The sequence below is a fragment of the Tasmannia lanceolata genome, unplaced genomic scaffold (assembly GCF_043159265.1).
Source record: "Tasmannia lanceolata isolate RefF3 unplaced genomic scaffold, GAP_Taslan_0.1 ptg000019l, whole genome shotgun sequence".
NCBI classification, from domain to species: Eukaryota; Viridiplantae; Streptophyta; class Magnoliopsida; order Canellales; family Winteraceae; genus Tasmannia; species Tasmannia lanceolata.
Genome location: NW_027518696.1, coordinates 2,443,295 through 2,465,645, shown reverse-complemented (window position 1 = coordinate 2,465,645; position 22,351 = coordinate 2,443,295). Strand labels below are relative to the sequence as shown.

The following is a 22,351-nucleotide window of genomic DNA, read 5'->3' as shown; positions in this document are numbered from 1 at the left end:
AGTATTTACACCAGGAATTGGGTGTAAATAAGTGGACCGAATAATTGAACCATATGGTGTACTATTCATCAAGGCATATACAAGATTCCTTTTTTTTTTGGTAGGCATATATCATTCCTTGCGTGCTTAGTTTCTACGCTAGCAAAGGGCTGAGTCCTCACGGTAAGTTACCAGGGAACTTTACGATATTATATTCTCATCTCATCTCAGGCTCTCCTTAGTTACGAAATGAAAAGGCTACTGATATTTACACTACCATGTTTTGATATTGGCACAAACTCACCTTGTCTTTTCCTTTTGTAAAACTTTAGACAGCAGGATAAATCCCCAAAAAAATAAAAGGCGAGTTTGAGCCATTATCAGTCAAAACATGGTTGTGCAAATATCAGTTGCCGATGGAAAATGGAAAAGTAATAGACACGTGTAAAGATTCGATACGTGCAAATCCATTAACGCGTCAGTATAAATTCCCTCCACAAGAAGGAAAGTTGATTCGATTTGAAACGTAGCGGAAACTAAAACCACACAAAGTGCTCCTTGACACGTGTACGACTACGATAAGTCCGTCTATACCAACCAAGGGCTTCCACCAACTGACATGTGTGTGCATTCAAGAAAGAGAGCTCGACATAACACCGGCCAACTATAAGTGGGTCCCACTCCCGTCAACCCACACGCGTTAATACACGTGGCATCCTCTGCTTCTATAAAATGATATCCCTTCCCCTATCAAAGCAAATCTATACGACAAATCAAGAGTTTCCTCGGGATTTCCAAATTCAGTTTTCAGTTTCATTTCGTTAATACCGTCTCAAAATCTCTAGGAACAAAAATGGGAAGGAATTTTTTCAAGAGGGATAAAACATCTAAAAACAGCCCAAAATCCTCACCGGAATCCTCAACTTCCGGCGGCAATTCACACTCTCCTCACTACTCTTCCGCGCTCCGAATCCAAGATTCCGGTGACCTCCGTCAGGTATTCGACAAATTCGATGCCAACGGGGATTCAAAGATCTCATTATCGGAGCTCGAATCGATGCTCCGATGTCTCGGAAGCTCGTGTTCGAAAGAAGAGGTGGAATCCATGATGAAGGCCGCGGATTTGGATGGAGATGGGTACATAAGTTTGGAAGAATTCATGGCGGTGAACACGGCGGAGACAGATTCGGAGAAATGTATTGAGGATTTGAGGAATGCTTTCACCGTATTTGATCGTGACAAAAATGGGTTGATCACTGCTCAGGAGCTCCATCATGTTTTACGCTCGATGGGAGAGAAGACATCATTAGCTGACTGTAAGAAAATGATTAAGGGAATTGATAAGAACGGCGATGGGGCCGTGAATTTCGAGGAGTTTATACAAATGATGACCAAATCATCAGCTTGATTTGGCGATATATATAAGTAGTCTTGATGAGTCTTGACCATGCTCAAAACATTGTAATTGATGTTTCTGAATTGTTAAGTAAATATTTTTTAATGAACATGCCATGTTTTGTTTTCTAATAGCTTTGCTTGAGTAGTTTAATGTTCTATATAACTCCAACTTGCCAACATTAGATACAATCAGTCAACAATAAATCATGTCTTCAATTCATCGAACAGGCACCAGAAAATATCTGCTCCATGATTTTTCTCTGAAATTTGGAGAGCACTTCATTTGCATAAACTAGGAAAGAAAGTCCTTGTGCTTGGGAGTAAGGTCAAATCAATCATCCAAAACAGAAATAAATTGAATTCTTGTGACCACAAGGCAGATTCCAGATACAATTACAGCAAGACTGGTGCAAGTTAAGTTGCAAATTGTTTTGATAGTGAATTCTCCATTAGATGATAAAACCCATCTAAGCTTTCTGGTATTTGTGACTTGAGTTAAATAAAAATGATCCAATGAATCTCTCTCGCCAACTCTAATAGCTTAAACTTTTGGAGTGATTGGTTGTTTCACAATCTCCAACTTAAGATAGAATTATTGTGATTTTGCATCCATCCATTTCAATGGGTTTGAGAAGAGGAAGAGTCCCTCTGTTTTAAATTATCAGGACAAATTTCTTCCATACATAATAAATTAATAATTGACTGTAATGAGATGCAGCAGTCTCACTAGAGTCAAATGGATTGCCCAAAGCACACCTGCCAAATAAGGCCATGTTCCATTTTTTTTCCTCTTTGAGTGTTTCCCCAAGCCTAAGAATTAACTTGAAATACTACTCATATGACTTCAAATTTCACTAAACATGACTTGTTGAAGAAGATAAAACCCTAATAGTCAATCCCAAAAATTCGGTATACGCCGCATATAAACCATATTAAAACTAAAGGCTTTTACATTGTACAATGCAAAAACAAATGCTACCAAAGACGCTTGGAATTCCAAGGCCAGCTTAGGGTTTTAACAAAATCATTTATATTTCAAAGTGCTAGCTCAGAATTGGAACACTACTAGTTCAACTGGGTTTTATTTTCAAACGATTTCTTGGACCCCAAATATCAATCCATCAAAATACCTGGAAACTGAGAAGGATCACTTGACCATGTCGGTGCTAATGTTGTCCGCAAGGTCTATATGTACTGATCAAGATCCTCATCTGAAAATTGTTGTGGGACAAAGTTTTGATTTTGAGGAGGAAAATCGGGGGTCACGGAGGCAGATGCAGATGCATATGGTAGTGTCACCGAGGCAGAGGTAAATGTTTCCCAATGATTATATGGTAGTTCTCTGTGGGAGTGACCCATGGGAGGCTGAGATAGGCCTTGGCTTGAACTCGGCCATGTTGCTTCTGCTCCATGAGGCGCAACTTCTTGTGAGACTTTTGTACGTCTGTTGCTTTCTTTGATCTTGCAAAGGGCCTTCTCTTCAAACTACACAGCAAAAATAATGTGAATACTAATAACTAATATTCGGGTTGGGAAGAGATTTATATGCAATACGTACAGAGTATAGTTATTGATTTTTTTATAAGGAAATAATATTTTCACCCCTTCCCGACAAATTCTATGGGTAAGCTGGGTTTAGGCAGGGACCTCTACCAGTTTATTTGATAAATAGAAAGATGATACAATAAAAGGCAAAAAACAATCCATGACTCGGAACATGCGAGAGATGGAAAACCACGGCTTAGCGCATATGGGCGACAATCACTAGGCCTAAGAAATCTAAAAGTTCAACCCTTGTGAATTACATAATCAGCTAATTTGGTAGGGGTATACGGGGATCTTTGTGAGCGTCTTGGCCAATTTTTCTTCTGAACTACCTGCCATGATTCATTTGATTTCTCAAGTTTTGGGTTCTTTTCTTCACAAAATTTTGTTTGTGTTCTCATGAAAGTGTAGTCATTTTTCAAGAAAAGATTAACAAAAGGGGTTCATGCAATTATTTATAGCAATAGACATACAAAAGGGAATTGATTAGATTATTTTGAGGAAAAGCCAAAAGGGAATGGACAGAATGGAAGAAATGGGTGTAAAGACAAATGTTTTTTCTTCCTCGGGTCGCCTCCTTGTAGTGTCTAAGAGAAGCCGTAAGTACACTAGAGAGGGTCGGCGAGGGGAAGAAAAGGGGTGGAGGGATATGCCACTTTCACAAATATTACTAAAGCAAATTGAAATACAAATGTACCTTTCTTGAAAGAGTGTATTCGTGCATAATCCAGTTAGCCGCTTTTGTATTGGGCAAGGGATTTCTTGTCTTATCAATGAAAACTAGGGTCCTCATGAATCCTATGCACTTCTTTCTAGAGTCATAGATCTCCTTAATTCTACCTGTGTCTATCCAATACCCACTCCCCGCTGATCGACCCACCCTTTCCTCGCCATTCTTCTTTCTCCTCACGAAGAAGTAAAGCTCCTTTCCCTTCTTATCAACATCATTAGCACCTACACATGTGCATATGAAAAGGAGTTCATAATAATAGGAAAAATTCGAAGAGAACCCATTAATGTCTTGGGTGCCTTTTGAGTTTTATGTGTAGAGGCAAAAATATGTGAAAAATTACTAAGACTACATATATTTGAAATTCAAAATGTAACGGGCATATTTGGATGTAGGTAATGTTCTTTCTTGGAAAGAGCTTTCCTTAGATTAAAAAAAAAAACATCTCTCCTTAGATTCTGATTGAAACAGAAACGAAGGGTATTTTTTCTTCCGCATCTCACCAGGTTTTCCTCTTTCCTTGTTTTTAAAGTAGTGTTTATTCTGGGAATTAAGAAATGGGGTTTGCGAGCGTCCATCGCAAAAGGCATTTCGCAAATGCTCTGTGGCATGTCAGGGCAGCCACAGTGGCTCCCTTTTCAAATCCCTAACTGGGATTTGCCAGCATCCATCGCAGAAGGCATTTCACGGATGGCATGTGGGCTTACTTTTCAGTAGATTTTGTATTCATTCATGAGGTGGCTGCTCTCACGTGCAATAGGCCGTCCATGAAATGCCTTCTGCGATGGATGCTAGCAAATCCTTAACTACAAAGTTGTCTACTCAACCACCTTAATGATCCAAGGGTCCGAGCTTTCTTGATCTTATATGAGATATTCTTACTCTAATATTAATATCAAAGCAAGAGTGTGTATACCTGGAAGCCTCCAAGGCTCGACTCCATACACGTCGGCCTCCCTAACGAAGTCCCATGGGAGGGGATTCCCACTAGCCCAACTCCGGAGATATCCATAGGTCAATTCTTCATCAGTCGGCATGAATCTGCAGCCAAGCGGAAGTTGCATTCCCCCCATTTCAATCGGTGCTTCTTCTTCCTATCTCTTCTAAAAGAAAGTAGCAAATCGTAAGTTGTTCAAGGAGTTCCTTCTTCAATGATTTAGAGAGTTACATTAATGTCCTATATATAGAAGAACTTAGTTGCCTTGATGTTCTTGGTCACCATGAAAGGTTGGGTTATAAAATTTCATACAATGAGGTTCAAGACATGAATGAAATTGCCTTCGAAACTTCAATCTAACTTGCCAACATTGCAAAGGAAACAGCATGGGAGAAGGATAACAACAACTGAAATGCAAATGCAAACTTCTTCAAAAAAAGCACACACTTGGATTGGTAGAAGGAATGGGACCTCCATGAGATGGTGGATCCCATTGCTTTACCAATGAGACAATGGGGAGCTGTACTCCGCATGTGCTAACTCTATTGTGCTACGATTAGGATCCTCTATTGGACTATTGGTATGTTATAGAAAGAGATTGCACTAATTTTGGAGGAAATTGCATGGAAACTTTGTCACTCCTACACCTAACTAAACCAAGTGCTTCAAGGCGAATTCAAATCTGAACTTCATAAGGGTAATTAAAATATTACTAAAACTTGACGAGTCAACTCCCAACTCAGTCTAGTTGCCTCAATTCAACAGAAAATCTAGTCGAGTCCTTGAACGAGTGAGCCGATAAATAATTTTAGGATGAAAAAATATAGAAAATTTCGTAGGGTAATTAAAATAGTACGGATCTATTATAATATAGCAGGATGAGGGGTTTCACTGTTCACGTCCAGAGCCAAATAAATGAATGGTTTAGATCACCCAAGCAATGCGTGCCTCATTATATTTTTGGCTCCACGGCCCTGCAAACGGTTTAGTTTTTGGGCCACCAAGTAAATCCTTCTGCAGAGGGACAACACGATATAGAAACCTATATAGATTGGACGGTTAGGATCCTCTGGAGATGATTTATGGGGCACAACCTATTTATGCTGTGGCCATCAAATGAACGATTTCGATCATCCTAAGAAACGGGTTACATTAGATATATTAAATACCTTATAATAGAAATTTTTTTGCTACTAATTTTCTTTCTCAAAATAAAAATAAAAATGCATATATCTAAACTATTTTGGTCCATTATCCCCTCCCTTAATACAACAATATTTCTCGAATGATTTAGATTTCTTATTTTTATTGCTATTAAATCTCGCTCTCTCCTGCATGAATGCATGAAACGATATCAATAATAATGCTGATAGTATCTTGGCATGATGGGGGCGATTATGAATTGTTCAGATCACCCACGCAATGTGTCTTAAGTGGGTTGGGTTGAGTTGAGTTGGTTCACTTTGAGAATGCAAAGAAAACCTCCTGGCATTAATATAACAAGCAAAGAATGGTAATTTTTCCTTGGAAAGGTAGGGGAAAGGAGTGAGGAAGTTTCCATTGAATGCAAACGCAAATGTTTCTCAAAGAGCCCAACTTCACCCACTTTGATTGGCAGGACCGATGGGACCCACCTATGAAATTATACGGATCCCAACCCTTAGAAGGTGGTAACTTGGAATGTAATTGCAAGTAATTTGGAATAGGATTGCATTGTGATTGCATGTTTGGAGGGACATAGTTTGCCTTGATGTTCTTGATCACCGCCAATGGTTGGGTTATGGAAACTTTATACAAAGCCATGTATGAAATTGGCTCCAAAACTCCTATCTACATAGCCAAGAATGCGAGGGAAACCCCATGAGAAATGCAAATGCTAACTACTTCAAAAAAGCACCCACTTGGATTAGTAGAAGAAATGGGACCTCAATGAAATGGTGTGGATCCCGTTGCTTTACCAATGAGAATATGTGGAGCCGAACTCCACATGTGCTAACTCTACTGTACTAGTCTATTACATGGGAGCTCTATTGGTAGGTTAGAAAGATATTTCACAGTAATTTTGGAGGAAACTGGATGGAAACTTTCTCACTCCTGCACTTAATTAAAAGATCATGAAGGCAGTTTTAAATTCATATCCAAACTTTATTGTTGGGTAATTACAATAGTACTAAAACTTGACGAGTCAATTCCAAACTCAGTCGACTCAATTCAGCAAAAAATCTAGTCTGATGAAAATATATAGAAAATTTTGTTGGGTAATTAAAATAGCACGAAAACTTAGCTATTTAGAATAGAAATAACCTTCTTTAGAGTTGGTTGTTAAATTAAAAAAATAGAAAAAACCTTCTTTAGAGTTTAAATCGAGTCTTAAATGAGTGGGTTGAGTTAAGTTTTTCCAATTTGAGTCGAGTTGAGTTTTTGAACTATGGTACCAAAAAAAAGGAGGATAACAATCAAAGAAAGGTAATTATTCCTTGAAAAGCTAGGGGAAAGGAGTAAGAAATTCCCATTGAATGCAAGCGCAAATGTTTGTCTAAGAGCACAACACCACCATATGATCATCATGGCCAGAGGTATGATCTCACCTTAAGTTTGATTAATAAAACTAACACTGCAGTCTCACTAACTTAACACATAAGGCGGTCATGATTTCAAAAACCATGTCATTGTATAAGAATCTACCTACAGTTGGCACTCTGGTGTGTGAATGGATGTTCGTTTTGAATGGGACGAGGACATACGAATCACCAGTGGTCTATCAGCGGTCCCAATTATATGAGTTTTTATATGGTGTAAGCCTGTATATACAGTCCTGTATTTTTCAAAAAGTATTGTGCGGGTCATACCATAGGGTGATCACGTCCATATTGATGTCCACAGTGTAAATAGGTTATGCCGAAAAAAATCACGTCCATAAGACGTTCCTAGCCCTACGATAATATGCAGTTCCTCTATGGACTGAAGGGCTAGGAACATCCTAAGGGCATGATTTTTTGGGTACAATCTATTTATGCTATGGCCCATCGGATGGACGGTTTGGATCACCCTATGGTGTAAGCCATACAATACTTTTTGATAAATACAGGACTATAGGGTCTTACACCATATAACAACTCCAATTATACATACAAATTATATTGATAGACCTATTTACTAGGGGTGCAACTTGGTCAGAGTTGGGTTCTGCTTTTGCTAAAAACATGAATTGGAATTAACAAAAACCCAACCGCTCAACCCGAATTCACAAACATCAACCCCAGTTGCATCCCCACCTACGACCATTTTTCAATGAAATACATCCCGCTATAAACCCAAGTGAAAAATAAGTTGTGTAGAATTTGGATGAGCCAATGATAGACACGACTGCCTTTTTATATGCATGGCAAACTCAATGGAGTTGATACTACTGTAAATTTGTTTGAAAGACCCAATTTCAACTTACCCAAAAGTCGTAAAACAAAGCCTATTGCACAAACTTGAAAACCCACAAACCTCATAAAACATAAACACGAAAGCTACTAATTCTCAATATCTCAAAATTCAATCACAAACATCCACAAAAAGAGAATCTATCATTATTTTCTTAAAAAATTGAGGAAACGAAGATTTTATTTATTTGTAACTAACAAAGAAATCAGTACCTCTTGATGCTCAAGTGATGGACAGAGAAGAACAATAAGTAAGTAGATGTTTATGAGTAAGAATAGCGTACTGATGGAGATGGACAGAGACAGAGACAGAGATATATATATATATATGGGGATGTGAGTGGGATGGAAGGAAGGATAAATAGAAAGAGTTCAAAATTACTAAAACGTGTGAGGATGTATATAAAAGAGTCCAAAAATAAAGAGTAGCATTTGAGGAAATTGCTATTTTTTTCAGTCGAGGATTCCAAGAATAAAAACAGAATCAGCTGGATATTTTATAGCTATTTTCCGAGAATAAAAAAGGAGAGTAGAAGGGGCATGAGTAGACCCGGCAAAAGCGACCCCTGCCTGCTGGTCGACCCGACTCACCCACACCATAGGATTATCCAAACCGTCCATTAGATGGGCCATAACCTAAATAGGTTATGCCCCAAAATTATTTCCATTGGTTGATTCTAACCCTCCGATCTATAGAGGGTTAGGATCAACCCAATAACATACAGATTGGCGGGTTAGGATCATCCTATGGAAATGATTTTTGGAGCGTAACCTATTTAGGCTATTACCCATCTAATGGACGGTTTGGATCATCCTATGGTGTGGGCCATACCATACTTTTAATAAAGTGAGAGTGCTCTCATAATAAAACAGTAGTGTTGTTAACATTTCCTTCCGTTTTTTATTTTATAAGAATTAGCTACCAAACTTCTCCTACGGCAACTTCTCGGGCGTGTGGGCATCGTGGTGCAGAGATGGTGCAGAGATGCGCACATGTCAAATGCAAACAGAAAAAACGTAATCATTACACAAAAAAAGTAAAAAAGCTAAAGTTATAAAGTCTTGAATGAAAAATTACCAAGAAATCGTTATAAAGTTGTAAAATTACGAAAAAATACCAATAAAATATACAAGGTTATGACAATTACGGAAAAAAAGATGCGGTAAAATCATGAAAATGATTAAAATTCCATAGGATTATCATATAATTATCCGATCTATAGTGGTTTCTATATAGAAGATTTTTGAGGCAGTAAGGATCTTATATCACACGATAATGTGGGTTCCACTACTTTTGTTTTCTACAGTAGCATGTAATGTACACGAGTTAACTATATAAAAATTTGTTTCGAATGAAACGGAACCTGAAGACAAAAATACGAATAAGAATACAAGGAGGGCATGGTCCCAACGGAACAATTTCATGCCTCCAATTGGTAAATGTAGGAAGTTGCTTTATTTATTTTTCAACCGTCCACTGAGGCCCTGTTTGCATTACAAGAAAAAACTTTTCTTATCGAAAAAAATTTCCAGGAAATGTTTTTTCCCACAATTTAGAGAGCAAAGTTCCTAATCAAGTGTAATATAGATAATCACCAAGAATCATGTAGTATTGGTCACTCAATGTAGCATATAAGTAGACTGTATAAGAGGTAGAAGCATGATGGAGTGGAGCAAAAGTTCAAAAGAATCATCTCTTCCATGATCTTCTTCACATATGTTAAACAAAATCAGATAAAAATATTTATGTTCTTCAGCTTTCACAACTGAGTGCACACAAATGTGTCGAAATGAAGGTACACAAAAAGACATAATTAAATTATTAAGGCCCTGTTTGTTTAAATTTTGAGCCCAATAATCAGTTTTGGGCTCACAATCAGTTCTCAAAAGCCAAAACAAACAGAGCCTATGTGATCATTTCTGCATAGAATTCCAGCAATAGTGTGACAGAAATCATATTGTAGAGCTGGGTTGAAATTTTTGATAGAATAGTAACTGGCCCTGAAAGTTCCCAGATTCATCACAAGCAACAAAATAATATTTTACTGTTGGTTTCCTGATAAATCACAAGCAAGATTGAAACAAGTCTCTAGAAAAAAAATATATGCAGCATATCATCTCAAAATACAAACTAGATATTTAATAAAGTCAATCTTAATGGATCCAACATGGTTTTTTTTTTCAAAAATGAATCCGAATTGCACTGGGATTGGAGAATTGGAGAATGAACAACTGTACAAGATGTGTGAAGCGTATCATTGCTTTGCAGGGATAGGATAGCATATAGCAGGCAAACTACCTGATGCAAGGGATAATGGCCGAAAAGAAGTGCTTAAATCTTACCACAATCAAAAGCTAGAAGTTCCACCAACCAAGTTAATCTAATATCTTACAACAGAAAGAAGAATATCTACAAGTAACAGAAAAACCTAAACCAAAATCAATTTAAAAGATATTACAAACTACCCAAAAATTATTTTTAAAAAAATCTACAAAAAGGCCTTAAAAACCTATCAGAATTTTTCGGCTGTAAAAAATTATTTTGGTAATATTGGCAACCCGTAACTGGAACAGATTAGTGTTTCCAGATGTTCTACATATGACAGGGTTACCTGTCCCTACACCTACAGCAATGGTGATAAGCACCTGGATGCAAAGTAACCCTCTCTGAAAGCAAGGGTGCCAGCATTGCATCATTTTTCTAGTGCTGATATCTGCTGACAACCCTTTAGACTACACTAGACACATTGTGTGTGAACCAACCCTTCTAGTGCTTCGAAGGCACATCTCCCTTGTGGATGTTCGAGTCAGAAATGATGTATATTGGGAGATATCAAGAGATTTAGAAGTCCCACGGCGTAGGAATTAACATTGATCTTCCCACTGGATAATGCAAGGCCCTACCTTCTTGTACTCTAGTTTGTTGCTCATCCCCATCAGAAACCTTTCTCAACATAATACGCCCATCTGTTTCATCAGCTGCCTCCTTACTACTTTTGGTTGTTTCAGTCTAAAGCAGATAGGACTACTTGACATTGTCAAAGACACTCAGCAGAAGCTTCTGTCTTACAACTCGTTTCATCAGGGGTCAAATAAGTTGAGAAGTGAGAACAATTGTGAGCTCAACCAAGTGGGGTGCACAATAGCAATAAAAAAAAACAAGTTGAAAGGTACAAAATTTAAGTGGTTGTTTAGGGTGAAAAAAAGGAATTGAAGAGAAGAACAAAATGAAGAGATTAAAAAGAAGAATAAGATTTTGAAAGGTATGAAAAAGGTAGTGGGGGAAAAGATATTTTTGAAGAAAGAAGTATAAAAAAAGAAAAGATCAATGATGGGGGAAAGGAGATGGAATTTTCAGAAGTGGAGGGATGAGATTTTTCAAAAAGAGAGTACATAATCGAGGAAAGAAAGAGAAAATAACTCTGTCAACGATTAGATTCTACCCTTGTGACTTTGATACCGAGACTAGACTTTGAATCATATTATGGAGAAAGAAATTCTACGCTTGTGACTTGATCCAGCCTGCTTTGATACCATGTAAAGACTTTGAATCATATTATGGAGAAAGAAATTCTACGCTTGTGACTTGATCCAGCCTGCTTTGATATCATGTAAAGACTTTGAATCATATAATGCAAAAAGAAAAGAGAAGTGAAAAGAGGTGAGAAATCGTAGGGTAGAGAAAAGACATTCATTAGTTGTAGATGGGAGATATAAGTGATAAGAGAAGAGAAATCGTAGGGTAGGGAAAAGACGTCCATTAGTTGTAGATGGGAGTTATCATAGCTTATATACAGGTATTAACAGTCTAAAATACCCCTAATGAAGGGTGATTCACCAAACCACGGCCCATACACTTAGTTATAAGAAATGGTATGTAGGTCCTAAAAGTGACAACACCCACTTAAAGCAAACAGGAAGAAATCAAATAAGGTATTCCCTTTAACTGGGAATGATTATAGATCCAAATAATATGGACAGTGTGGCCAAGAAAATGCAGTAGTTCTCAACTATCTGATAAGAACAGCACGGACAAGATTTTTTTATGTTATTTTATATGAAAAAAAAAGGAAATTTAATAAGTTAACAAAGATAAAGAGATTAAGATAAGCAGAATTCAACCTATAGACAAGTCCGACCAACAGAAGTACGTGCAAGAACATCAAAAGATTTAAGTAGATCAATCACAGATGCATATGCAAGTTAGAGCAGACTAAAAACATAACTGTGCTGCACACTCCCATGACTCTCCCAAGAGAAATAAAACAAAGGGATCAACAATGAAAGGCCGTGAAAGTAAATGAGAATAGTATCCATGGCTCCATTATCTCACATCAAGTGGTCAGATTATGTCACATTAGTTCTGAAGAAGCAAGAAAAAAACTCTCAATGAGTTTTACAAACACCGGCTGCATATGAATATCATAAGATAATAAAATTCCTGTAAAATATAAAGCTTCAACTCTCATAGGGTACATGAATGATAAACTCAACAGAAAATAGGGTAAACTACCTTCGTTGAAAATAAAATATAGGCACAGGCACAGCTTTCTATATCTCACAGTGGATACCAGTAATCACTCCCAGATGTTACATTCCACCCACAGTCACACTCATTATGCCAAAGACAAGAAATAATAAGTCTCAGATACAGCCATAGTCGCTCATACATGTACAAGAATAAGACAAACACAAAAATAGATTTTGCGATTGATGCCAATGTATCATGTAATTCATTTTTTTACTGCCGGCAATCCCTTTCATGAGCAACAGAGACCAAGCTTTTGTGTCAGCCAGAGACATGGCTATTCTGAAACTCATGCTCAAGATAAACATATGAAATAAAGGTAGAATAATGGGGATATCCAAATCGAACCCCAACTCAGGGGCAAAATTACATTTCTACACTTTTTGACTCCTTCCGTGATTCACTTTTTGTCCTTCCAAAGCAGATGACAAGAATTACAATATCACATACAATGATGGGCTTGAAATCTGGTTGTAAACACAATATAAACCTGGAGAAGGCATACAATCTAATAACTATTGAAATAATGTAGTAAAGGCAGCAATGGACCAGACGGATAACAGTATCATTATTCCGTGACTGAAAATGGAAACGGATGATGGGCTCTGACCTCTTTCTTCTTTAGTTTTCAGTATGATGCCTCTAAGAATGCCCTGCTAAAGACCAATACAGCCAAAAAGCTTGATGACTAGGGGGCTTAGGCACAGGAATTACCTCTCATTTACTCGTTTGTACCATTAGAGCTGCCTAGTGTATTTGCTCGCTTTCTCTCTCTCCAATTCTCACCCCATACTTTTGCCTCTGCTACATCACGCTCTCTATCAAGGTCTCTGTTGAAATTCTTTTGACCTTCCCTTGCTTTCCCTGCGTGAACAGGGCTGTCCCTCTGAGATTCCTGTCTCTCCAATTCATCCAAACCCCACTTCCTTCCGGACCCACCACCACTTTCACCTCTGCCGACTTCTGCGCCGATGCTAACTCCTCGGACAAGGTCTCGGTGTCTGAAATCAGGAGAATTCTGATGTGGTGATTGGTCGCCATGGTTCTTCCGGCCATTCTTGTCCCTTGGTGTAGATGGACCAGCTCTAATACTTTGAACGGAATTTGGATCATAAGTTTGGGAAGCTAAATATGACAGAGCCGTCACAACATCCCCTATAAGGGGCCGAGTTGCAGCTTGCTCTTGCAAGCACATTGCTGCAACAGCAAGAGCTTGGTACAATCCTCGCATTGGATAACGGCCCTGCAATAGTGGGTCTGCCATTTTGGGGAACTTCCTACGGTCCTTGAACAGGGGACGTGCCTGCGCACCACATCCCAATAAATGAAAGAAAATAAAAATCATTTTCAATAACTGCTCGGGAATATAATGAAAAAAGAATGGACGTACTTCATGAATTATTTTTTAATAAAAAACCATATTTTTGATCCATCAGTTATTGCACATTGAGAGCTCAATTTTGGAACGTGGAATATGCAAATAATTCAAGATATGATAAGACAACTTTTGTACATGTCTTGAATTCGAGTTCCTAATTGTTATAGCCAATGATATTATGAGTTCTTTTAAGATAGTGTAGGAGTGAGACTACAAAACTTAAGGAAAAGAATTACAAAATTACGAAAAGGGCAGAACTCGCCCATTATCCAAGACCAGCCTAGCAAGAGTCTCTAGCTGAAGGTGAGATGTTCTCACCATTGTTGACACATCCAAATTATGTTGATATGCCCACTACGGAAGGCAGCTTAATGAAGTTGAGAGATGTCAAATGCATTAGAAGTTAACTAAAATCTAACTGGCACAAAGGAAAATGGAAATGGAACATAAGAAACAATTTACCCATGCAACCAGGTTGTGCTCTCCAGCAGCCCGGTTGTTGTCAATTGCCTTGTGTCCTGTGATCAGTTCAAGGAAGACTACACCAAAACTGTAAACATCAGATTTCAGCGTGAGTTGTCCGGTCATAGCATACTCAGGAGCACAATACCCATATGTTCCCATCACTCTCGTGGAGACATGTGTCTTGTCACCAACAGGGCCAAGTTTTGCAAGCCCAAAATCTGACAGCTTCGGATGAAATCCTTCATCAAGTAGAATGTTGGAGGATTTGAAGTCCCTATAAATGACAGGAGGGTTTGCTTTATCATGCAAGTATTCCAAGCCTTTAGCTGCCCCAGCTGCAATCTTCATCCTTGTATTCCAATCCAGAGGCTCCTTGTCAGGTGGAACATCTGAAAAGAGGAGGCAGGTTGAGTTAGTTATCTCGTGGATTCGAAAAGGCAGCAGCCACATATTCGACTTCAGACCTTATATAGAAACTTAAAACAAAGGAGTCCAGTTGCGTTTATCTTTCAAAGGCATAGCTTTGTGTTCTAAAATTCTCTTAAAAGCTTTCAAATGGAAGTCCAAGCAAACATTAAAGGCAGCACAGCACAAAAGAGATCTAGTTTTGTAAATTATGTTTATTGAAGGTGAAGTGACTAAAAGGATAAAATGGCACACAAGACTGTAAATCCTTATTACAGAGTGCAAGCGAAAGCAACCCATGTTTCTGAACTACCATTTTCACACACACTCATAAACAACCTCTTCAGAGGCAGTGGACAGCCAAGATTTAGTATTACTGCACTTTGTATAATGTGATACGAGAGGACACTACATTAGATACCACAACTTTTACAACAAGAAGCCTGTTAAGTATTTGTCTCTAGAAGGCACTTTTAGTTGTCCTTTAAAAGTAAGTAATAGGCTAATAAAAGATGGGAAGGGCCAAGACCCTCATAAACCCAGTGCGAGTGGTTTACGGGTGATTGCGTGCATCCATAGGGATTAGTCCCGCCCTAAAATGGGGTGGGGATACCTTATGTCACAAAAAAGAAGATTAGAACCCATTGATCAAAACAAGATTTAGTATTATATGCATTTGAAATGTGATGCATATATTATGTAGAAATATTTATATGAATTACATGTGAAATTTGGTATGTACTAAATTATCAGATGACGACAGTGCATGTCACTAGGTGTTCGATGTTTTTAAACCATTATGGATGGTTGTCTTGCTTATGTGATGGTTTCTAAGCATATATTTGTGCTTATTCTAGCATTTTCTAAAATTTCATCTTTAAATTCTATCATCTGCACACGTTTCCATACATTTATATGATTTGAGAGGATTTCCAACAAAATTTCCAACCGAGACCAAAATTTAAAACCTTGCTCTCAACACATATACACTCACAAACCCCCTTTTATGGGTCATTACACTCACATTTGCATGCCCCTTATTACATGAAGAAGAAAAAGGTATCTATCCTACCGTTCACAAAAAAAGGTATCTTTCCTACACTATCTTACGCAAAGGTCCTTGGCCGGGATCCGCTCAACATCAAAGCCCCAACTCAAAGAGGAGGCAAAGTATTCAGTACTTTATGGGGAGTCTGACTTCGACGAATGTTACAACAAACAAGAAGATTTATGAGTATAAAGAATAAAAAGCAAAGCATTGACACTAAGATAACCCATACTCTCATAAACAGCTTAATCACAAAGTTGAATCAAATCGTAGTGATTCTAGAATATGTGGACTCCCAAAAAGAGAAACAACATTTTTTTAATGGCGAAACAACATATTGTTTAATAAGGAAAATATGGGTAACCTCCTATTAATCCCAATCGACTTATAGAACCTCGAATTCAATCATAAAGAAGTTATAGAAAATATAGAAGAGTATTCTCTGCTGCAAGGTACATGCTACAAGAGGATTCGTCTTCAAGATCAGAACCAAAATTTGCCTCTCAGAAGAAAAATTGGGTGGGGTTTTAGGATGCAAATGAATAAAAATTTGCCTTTTTTGCTAAATGGTGGCAGCCTCCCAATGGAAGTACATCCTTAGCACAAATGGGTAGATAAACTAGCTACGAATGTTGTAGTTAACGTGCTTTGTAGTCCATGTTCATATTCTTGAAGCAAGGTTTTAAATTTCATTTTTGGTCACCACGGAAACGTAAACGTTTCGGTTTCGATTGGAATTTTAGTGGATATCTTATAAAATCAAAAAATTGTATGGAAATATATGCAAATGATAGAATTTTAGAATGAAACTTTAGGTAATGATAAAATACGCACAAATGCACATTTAGAAACTAATCACACACGCAAGACGTTAATCCAAATGGGTTAACAACATCGAACAACTAGTGACACGTGTTGGTGTGGATGTCTGATAATTAAGTACATACCACATTGCACAAGTAATTCATATAAATATTTATATTCATACATAATACAGACACCACAACTAGTGTATGGATTATACTAGGTCAATTTGAGCTGAGTAGACTCTTTCACCTTCTTCATGAAAATTTTCTAAAGGATTCATTAGCCGACCCCAACTAGTTTGGGACAAAGGCTTAGTTGAGTTGAGTTGAGTTGTATACATAATACATACACCACAATTCGCATGCGATACATATAAATATAATTATGAAATACAGACTAATCACATCCGGAATTGGAGGTGTACTAAGAGACGAACTAGGAGCGGTTATATGGGCTTATTCCGGTCCTATAAGTGTTGTGGATGCTAATGAGGCGGAGATGCGGGCCATTCACCACGGAATAAAACTTCTAGACAACGTAGACTTGGAAAATGTGGAGGTAGAAGGAGACTCGTTGCACGTGATTAGGTGGCTCAAAGGCACACACCCTATTCCATGGAGATTCGCCTCATTCTTCGACGAAATTCCAGATAGAGTGGGTGGCGTAGCCATAAATTACCATCGTGTCAAGCGGGCAGCTAATGGTGTGGCGGATAAACTAGCCAGAGATGGGGTATTCAGAGATAGGATTGTACAGTTAGATTTTCTTCCCCTTTGACTTTAGTCATCGGTCGTGCTTTGTTTTTTTCTTCCTCTAGTTGTATAGACCCTCTCGGTTTTCTACGTTATTAATAATATTGATCACCATTAAAAAAAAAATGAAATACAAACTAATATAGCATATCATCAACACACTTATGATTTTGGTTTCGACATGCATTTCTGTTTCGGTATATGCTTTCGGTAGGGACGAAAACTAGGGGTGCAAGTCAGGCGGGGTTGGGTCAAGTTGAGGCCAACTCGAACCCAACTCGAAGGAGTATTTCTCTGACCTTAACCCGGTCCAACCCAAGCCTCAACCTGAGAAGGGTCAATCCAAACCCATCCCTAACCCGACCCCCAACCCGGGGCCAGCGGTGACTCATCTGGACGAATGGTGCCTGGGTACCGTATTCCTCCATTTTCCCTGTGAAATATGATGATAAAACAAAAAATCACCATTCAAACAGAAAGGGAGAAGAAATCTATAAGGGTTCCATTCCAAAACAAAAGGAAAAAAATTTCCAAAAAAAATCCATCATGCAAAATAAAACTACAAGAAAAATGTTCGGGAAAAAGTTTGTCACGCATACTATCCCTCGATGGCTCTGTAGGTGTCCTCATAGTAGTATTCCCCAACCATCCTTCTACGACTCAGATGCGTCAGATTCTGACGACCCTTCAACACCCATATCAATGGACAAAGACTACAACCCATTAGTTCTCTTTCTCCCCTTTGCATCCCATTCAGCTTCACCCCTCCCCTTTGCAGTTCGCATCTCGTTCGGCTTCACCCATAGAACAAGATTGATTGGGGTTAGGGAGAGAAGGAGAGGGACGACGTAGGGGAGAGAATCGTGAGAGAGATGCAATTAGGGATACTTAGGTTTTAATGTTTTATACCTCGGTTTTTGCAGTTTTACCCTTAGGTATAAGTAAAATGATAAAAAAAACCATAAAAATTTGGGTTTTTTGCTAGGTCAGATTGCCCAACGTATCAACCCTAACCTGACATGAGGAACCACCAACCCAACCCGAGAAAAAATCGAGTCGAACCTGACGGATTCGGGTTGAGCCCGACCCAAGTTGCACCCTGATGAAAACAGAAGCATTTTTAAAACCATTTCTTCAAGTTCATGGGTGAAAAAGCAAGCTTCTCAAGTTGATGTTTGTTGAGTTTTTGCATCATTGCTTAGTCGTTTCCCGTAAGCATTCTTATGATAGCTAAACTATATATATATATATATTTTATTTTATTTTTTTTATTTTTTTTTATTATTTTTTTTTTTTTGAATGGTCATACATAGTATATAATATAGTGGAAATGCCATGTCTCAAATAAAGCAATTCATGAAGACTTTATGAAGTATGGTAAGCTTCTATAGCATGCATAAAATCTGAGGGGCGAATGAAGGACATAGGGATTCGGCTACTTATACAACCCTAGAGTATGGTTAATTATATTCATTATACCTCTAGCTGTCACTATCATCACCTATGGAGGCCTCATCATTCTTGAAGCCTTCTCCCTTCTACTCGTCTTAATGCCCAATTTTGAGGGCAGCAGCAGAGGTAATCCACTGCCAATTGAGGTTGGATTTGATTTGTAAGATTAACATGGTTAACATGTACCTCTATGGGACCTTCGGTTCTATCCAAGGCCATAGAATCAAAATCACCGAGGACGTATACATAAGTCAAACATGTGGTCTATAATCAATTGTTGGTCAAAGAGACTGCTATCAAATGAGAAGAGCAAACAAGCCCACCTTGAAGCTGGCCACCATTATTGATAACGTATATGATACTTGCCCATATTTGGCTCAAGAAGGCTTCACTCATACCAGTGTTTCAAAAGGCAAATGCGTGCCAAAATACGGCCAAAGAAAATCATAGTCGACTCGCCGAGGTGTGGCTGAGTATTCGATTGACACGGTCAAGATTCAAGAGTCAAAGGAGATTTGATTGGCTTTGCAGGGCGAAATGCGAAGAAGACAAGAAAGCGGGCAAGGAAAAAGGGAGTCTACTGAAGCGAGTTGATGATGACGCGAGGAGTCTTGAAACTATGACTCAAACATACGGACATAGAACAGACTCAAGATATAGTTGCAACTTACAATGTACCCCCTCAAAAGGTAAAGGCTTCGAAGGTGTTTACTTAGTAGTATATTATAATAAATATAAACTGCAATTAACTCGAAGTTTCCATTTAAAATAGATAAATAAAAAAATAAATTGAGATGAACTTATGAAGGAATGATTGAGATACTACGCCAGTATTTGGGTGCATGCTAATATGAAATAAAGTGCAATGAACTTATGAAGGAATGATCGAGATACTATGCCAGTATTTGCATGCATGCAAATAGGAAAAAATGCATTTCTCGTCTCATCCTTATGCAGCAATATGCAAAACTAAGCATCCTCTTAGCATTATACCGAACTTGCAAGACCCTTCTGAAAAAGGACACCAAGGAGCAATTAGAACCGTGGATACTCATCTTGAATGTGCAGTATAATGCCCATTTCAATCTAATTAGTAGTAGCATTTAAATCTATATACATGTGTGTGTGTGTGTGTGTGTGAAAATTCAAACTAACAGATTTCCATAGAATCTTATACAAAAAAGATCAATTACTTCCATGATGTGGGCATGTAATCTAACCATGTAAATGATCCTCCAAAGACCCCAATGGCATAAACTCATAAACGAGAAGACGTTGGTCCCCATCAGCACAATAACCAATCAAATTGACTAGGTTAGGATGGTGTAAGAGGCTGAGCATGAGAACCTCCACCAAAAATTCTCTATTCCCTTGAAGACCATTCCTATCGAGTTGTTTTACCGCAACCACCTGCCAAAATAATTACTTTGCGTCACTTTCAAACAGTAAAATATGATAGACGAAAATCAGTATCCAAATTCAACACATTTCATCGGTACAAGTTTGAAATGCAATAATTACATAAATCTATTGAATTGACAAAATTCATTCATGTTATGGTTCACAGACCTGTAAAGTATTAAACTTAGAAGATAAAATGCACAGTAGAAATCCTCAGAATAATCCCAATTAACATGCCCAAGATCACTATTGAGTACCTTCTAAAAAAATGCATGAACGTTGATGAATTGAACCTGCCAAATGAAAATTAATCTCAAAGCCCAACTAACCTGCCCGGTGCTCTCCAAACGACCCTTATACACTCGTCCAAACCCCCCTTCCCCTAAAAGGCACTCTTGTCTAAAGTTCTTCGTAGCCGAAGCAAGCTCTCGAAATGTAAAAGTCTGTGCAGCAATTTTTGCAGTTGGCCCATCTTTGGGAACTGAATTTTCCTTCTTAGAATCGGAACCACCCCGAGATTTTGATTTGTCTGCACCACAAAAAAAATATAAGAGAGATGGTCAAGAATGTTCTTATATTCCAGATTAAAAGGGAGAACCAGTAAGTAACATAGAACAAACATATAATCACACAACCAAAACATTCACATTTACAGTCTATTCGACTACGTTCTAAACTGCCCTAAAACTATAAATGCTAATATGAGATCCTGATTTTCAAGCATACAAATAAACCCTCATCATATATTGCTTCTCACCAGATCCAGCAAAAGGAACAAATTCTGCAATCTAAAGAACGAAAATTACATAACAAGACCAAAAAGTAAAGAATCAACACAAACTCTGTAAAAACTAAAGACATCAAAAAATACTAATCACAAACCACACCCTAACAATAAACCCACACAACAGATTAAATAAAACAAATAACCCATCTTCAATTTATGAAAAGATCAACCCCAATAAGGGAAAACTATAAAAAAGAAAACCCATATCAAAGAACATAGAACAAAACCCAATTCAATAAAGAAAATAGAAGAAAAATTGAGAATTATACCTGAGCTGACTCTTGTAACGTGATGAGATGAACCCTCTTTAGCAAAATCTTTCCCTACTTCTACAATTCCCTTCACACCATTCTTTTCTTCTTTTTCTTTAGACGATCCAAAACAAGGAAAACACCCTCCCATCTCAAAAAGAAAACACAAACCCAAAAAAAAAAAAAATTAAAAAAATTAAAAACAAAAACTCTTCATGTAAAATGCTTTTGCTCTTTAACAACCCAAACTGATCATCATCGCCTCACAGATCAGAAAAGAAACTGATAAACAAAACGAGAGAAAGAGAGGAAATAAGAGAGTGGCGAACAAGGTAAGAAAATTAAGGAAAGAAAAAGTAAGGGGGTTGGGGTAAAATGAAAAGAAGGGGAAAAAGGTGAAGTGAAAAAAGTCAGCAATCCACGTAATCAAATTTATTATGACTTGATTAAGATAAGATAAATAATCAAGTGGTTATTTACAGAATTATCCTTATACTTCTGCTATTCACATTTCATCAAAATTATTTTGAAAGGGGAGTGATATATTGGCCCCCTTTTCTTACTTGGGATATCCCCTTCTACTGTATTTATGACCATGGTTTTAAATTTCCTCCGCAAAATCAAAACCGAAATTGGCGGAACGTACCAAATTTCGATACAAATTTTGGCCGAAATTTTGGCCCAAAAAATCAACATTTCGACCGTCTTTACCGAATTTCGGCTGAAATTTTGATTTCTGCTGGGTCCGAAATTTATGCCGAAACCTAGATTTCAAACCATGTTTATGACTACTCTTTTAGGTTAGAGGGGGGCTTGCCCAAGTTAAAAAGGGGGAATTTAGCATTTCCTATTTTAAAATCATAAAATTAATAAATTACTTTAGATTCAATTTTTGTTGTTAATGGTATTAGCTTTTTTTGGTTGGTCTAATCTCAATATATGATAAGATTACTATGAATGAGAATATATTTCCTTATTTGGATACGATGATTTTTAGATGATAAAAAATAAGTCATATACTTTGTGTAGGATTTTAATTGGATGCTATCTTATGAGG

General features: G+C 37.7%; 2 protein-coding genes and 1 pseudogene across 2 annotated transcripts; 1 reads left to right on the top strand and 2 right to left on the bottom strand.

Annotated features, from left to right (window-relative positions):
* The first annotated feature begins 725 nt into the window (after nucleotides 1-725).
* Nucleotides 726-1,506, top strand: LOC143852833 (putative calcium-binding protein CML23 pseudogene; annotated as a pseudogene).
* A 937-nt stretch (nucleotides 1,507-2,443) lies between these two features.
* On the bottom strand, nucleotides 2,444-5,148 carry LOC143853534 (NAC domain-containing protein 41-like). The gene is made up of 3 exons (XM_077363337.1): nucleotides 4,569-5,148; nucleotides 3,620-3,876; nucleotides 2,444-2,862 (listed from the first exon to the last, which is right to left on the bottom strand). The coding sequence occupies exons 1-3, from the start codon at nucleotides 4,723-4,725 to the stop codon at nucleotides 2,563-2,565; spliced, it is 714 nt and encodes a 237-aa protein (XP_077219452.1). The 5' UTR covers nucleotides 4,726-5,148; the 3' UTR covers nucleotides 2,444-2,562.
* A 7,440-nt stretch (nucleotides 5,149-12,588) lies between these two features.
* On the bottom strand, nucleotides 12,589-21,631 carry LOC143853531 (serine/threonine-protein kinase PBL27-like). The gene is made up of 5 exons (XM_077363335.1): nucleotides 21,313-21,631; nucleotides 20,586-20,785; nucleotides 20,076-20,265; nucleotides 14,389-14,780; nucleotides 12,589-13,851 (listed from the first exon to the last, which is right to left on the bottom strand). The coding sequence occupies exons 1-5, from the start codon at nucleotides 21,443-21,445 to the stop codon at nucleotides 13,270-13,272; spliced, it is 1,497 nt and encodes a 498-aa protein (XP_077219450.1). The 5' UTR covers nucleotides 21,446-21,631; the 3' UTR covers nucleotides 12,589-13,269.
* Nucleotides 21,632-22,351: the final 720 nt, after the last annotated feature.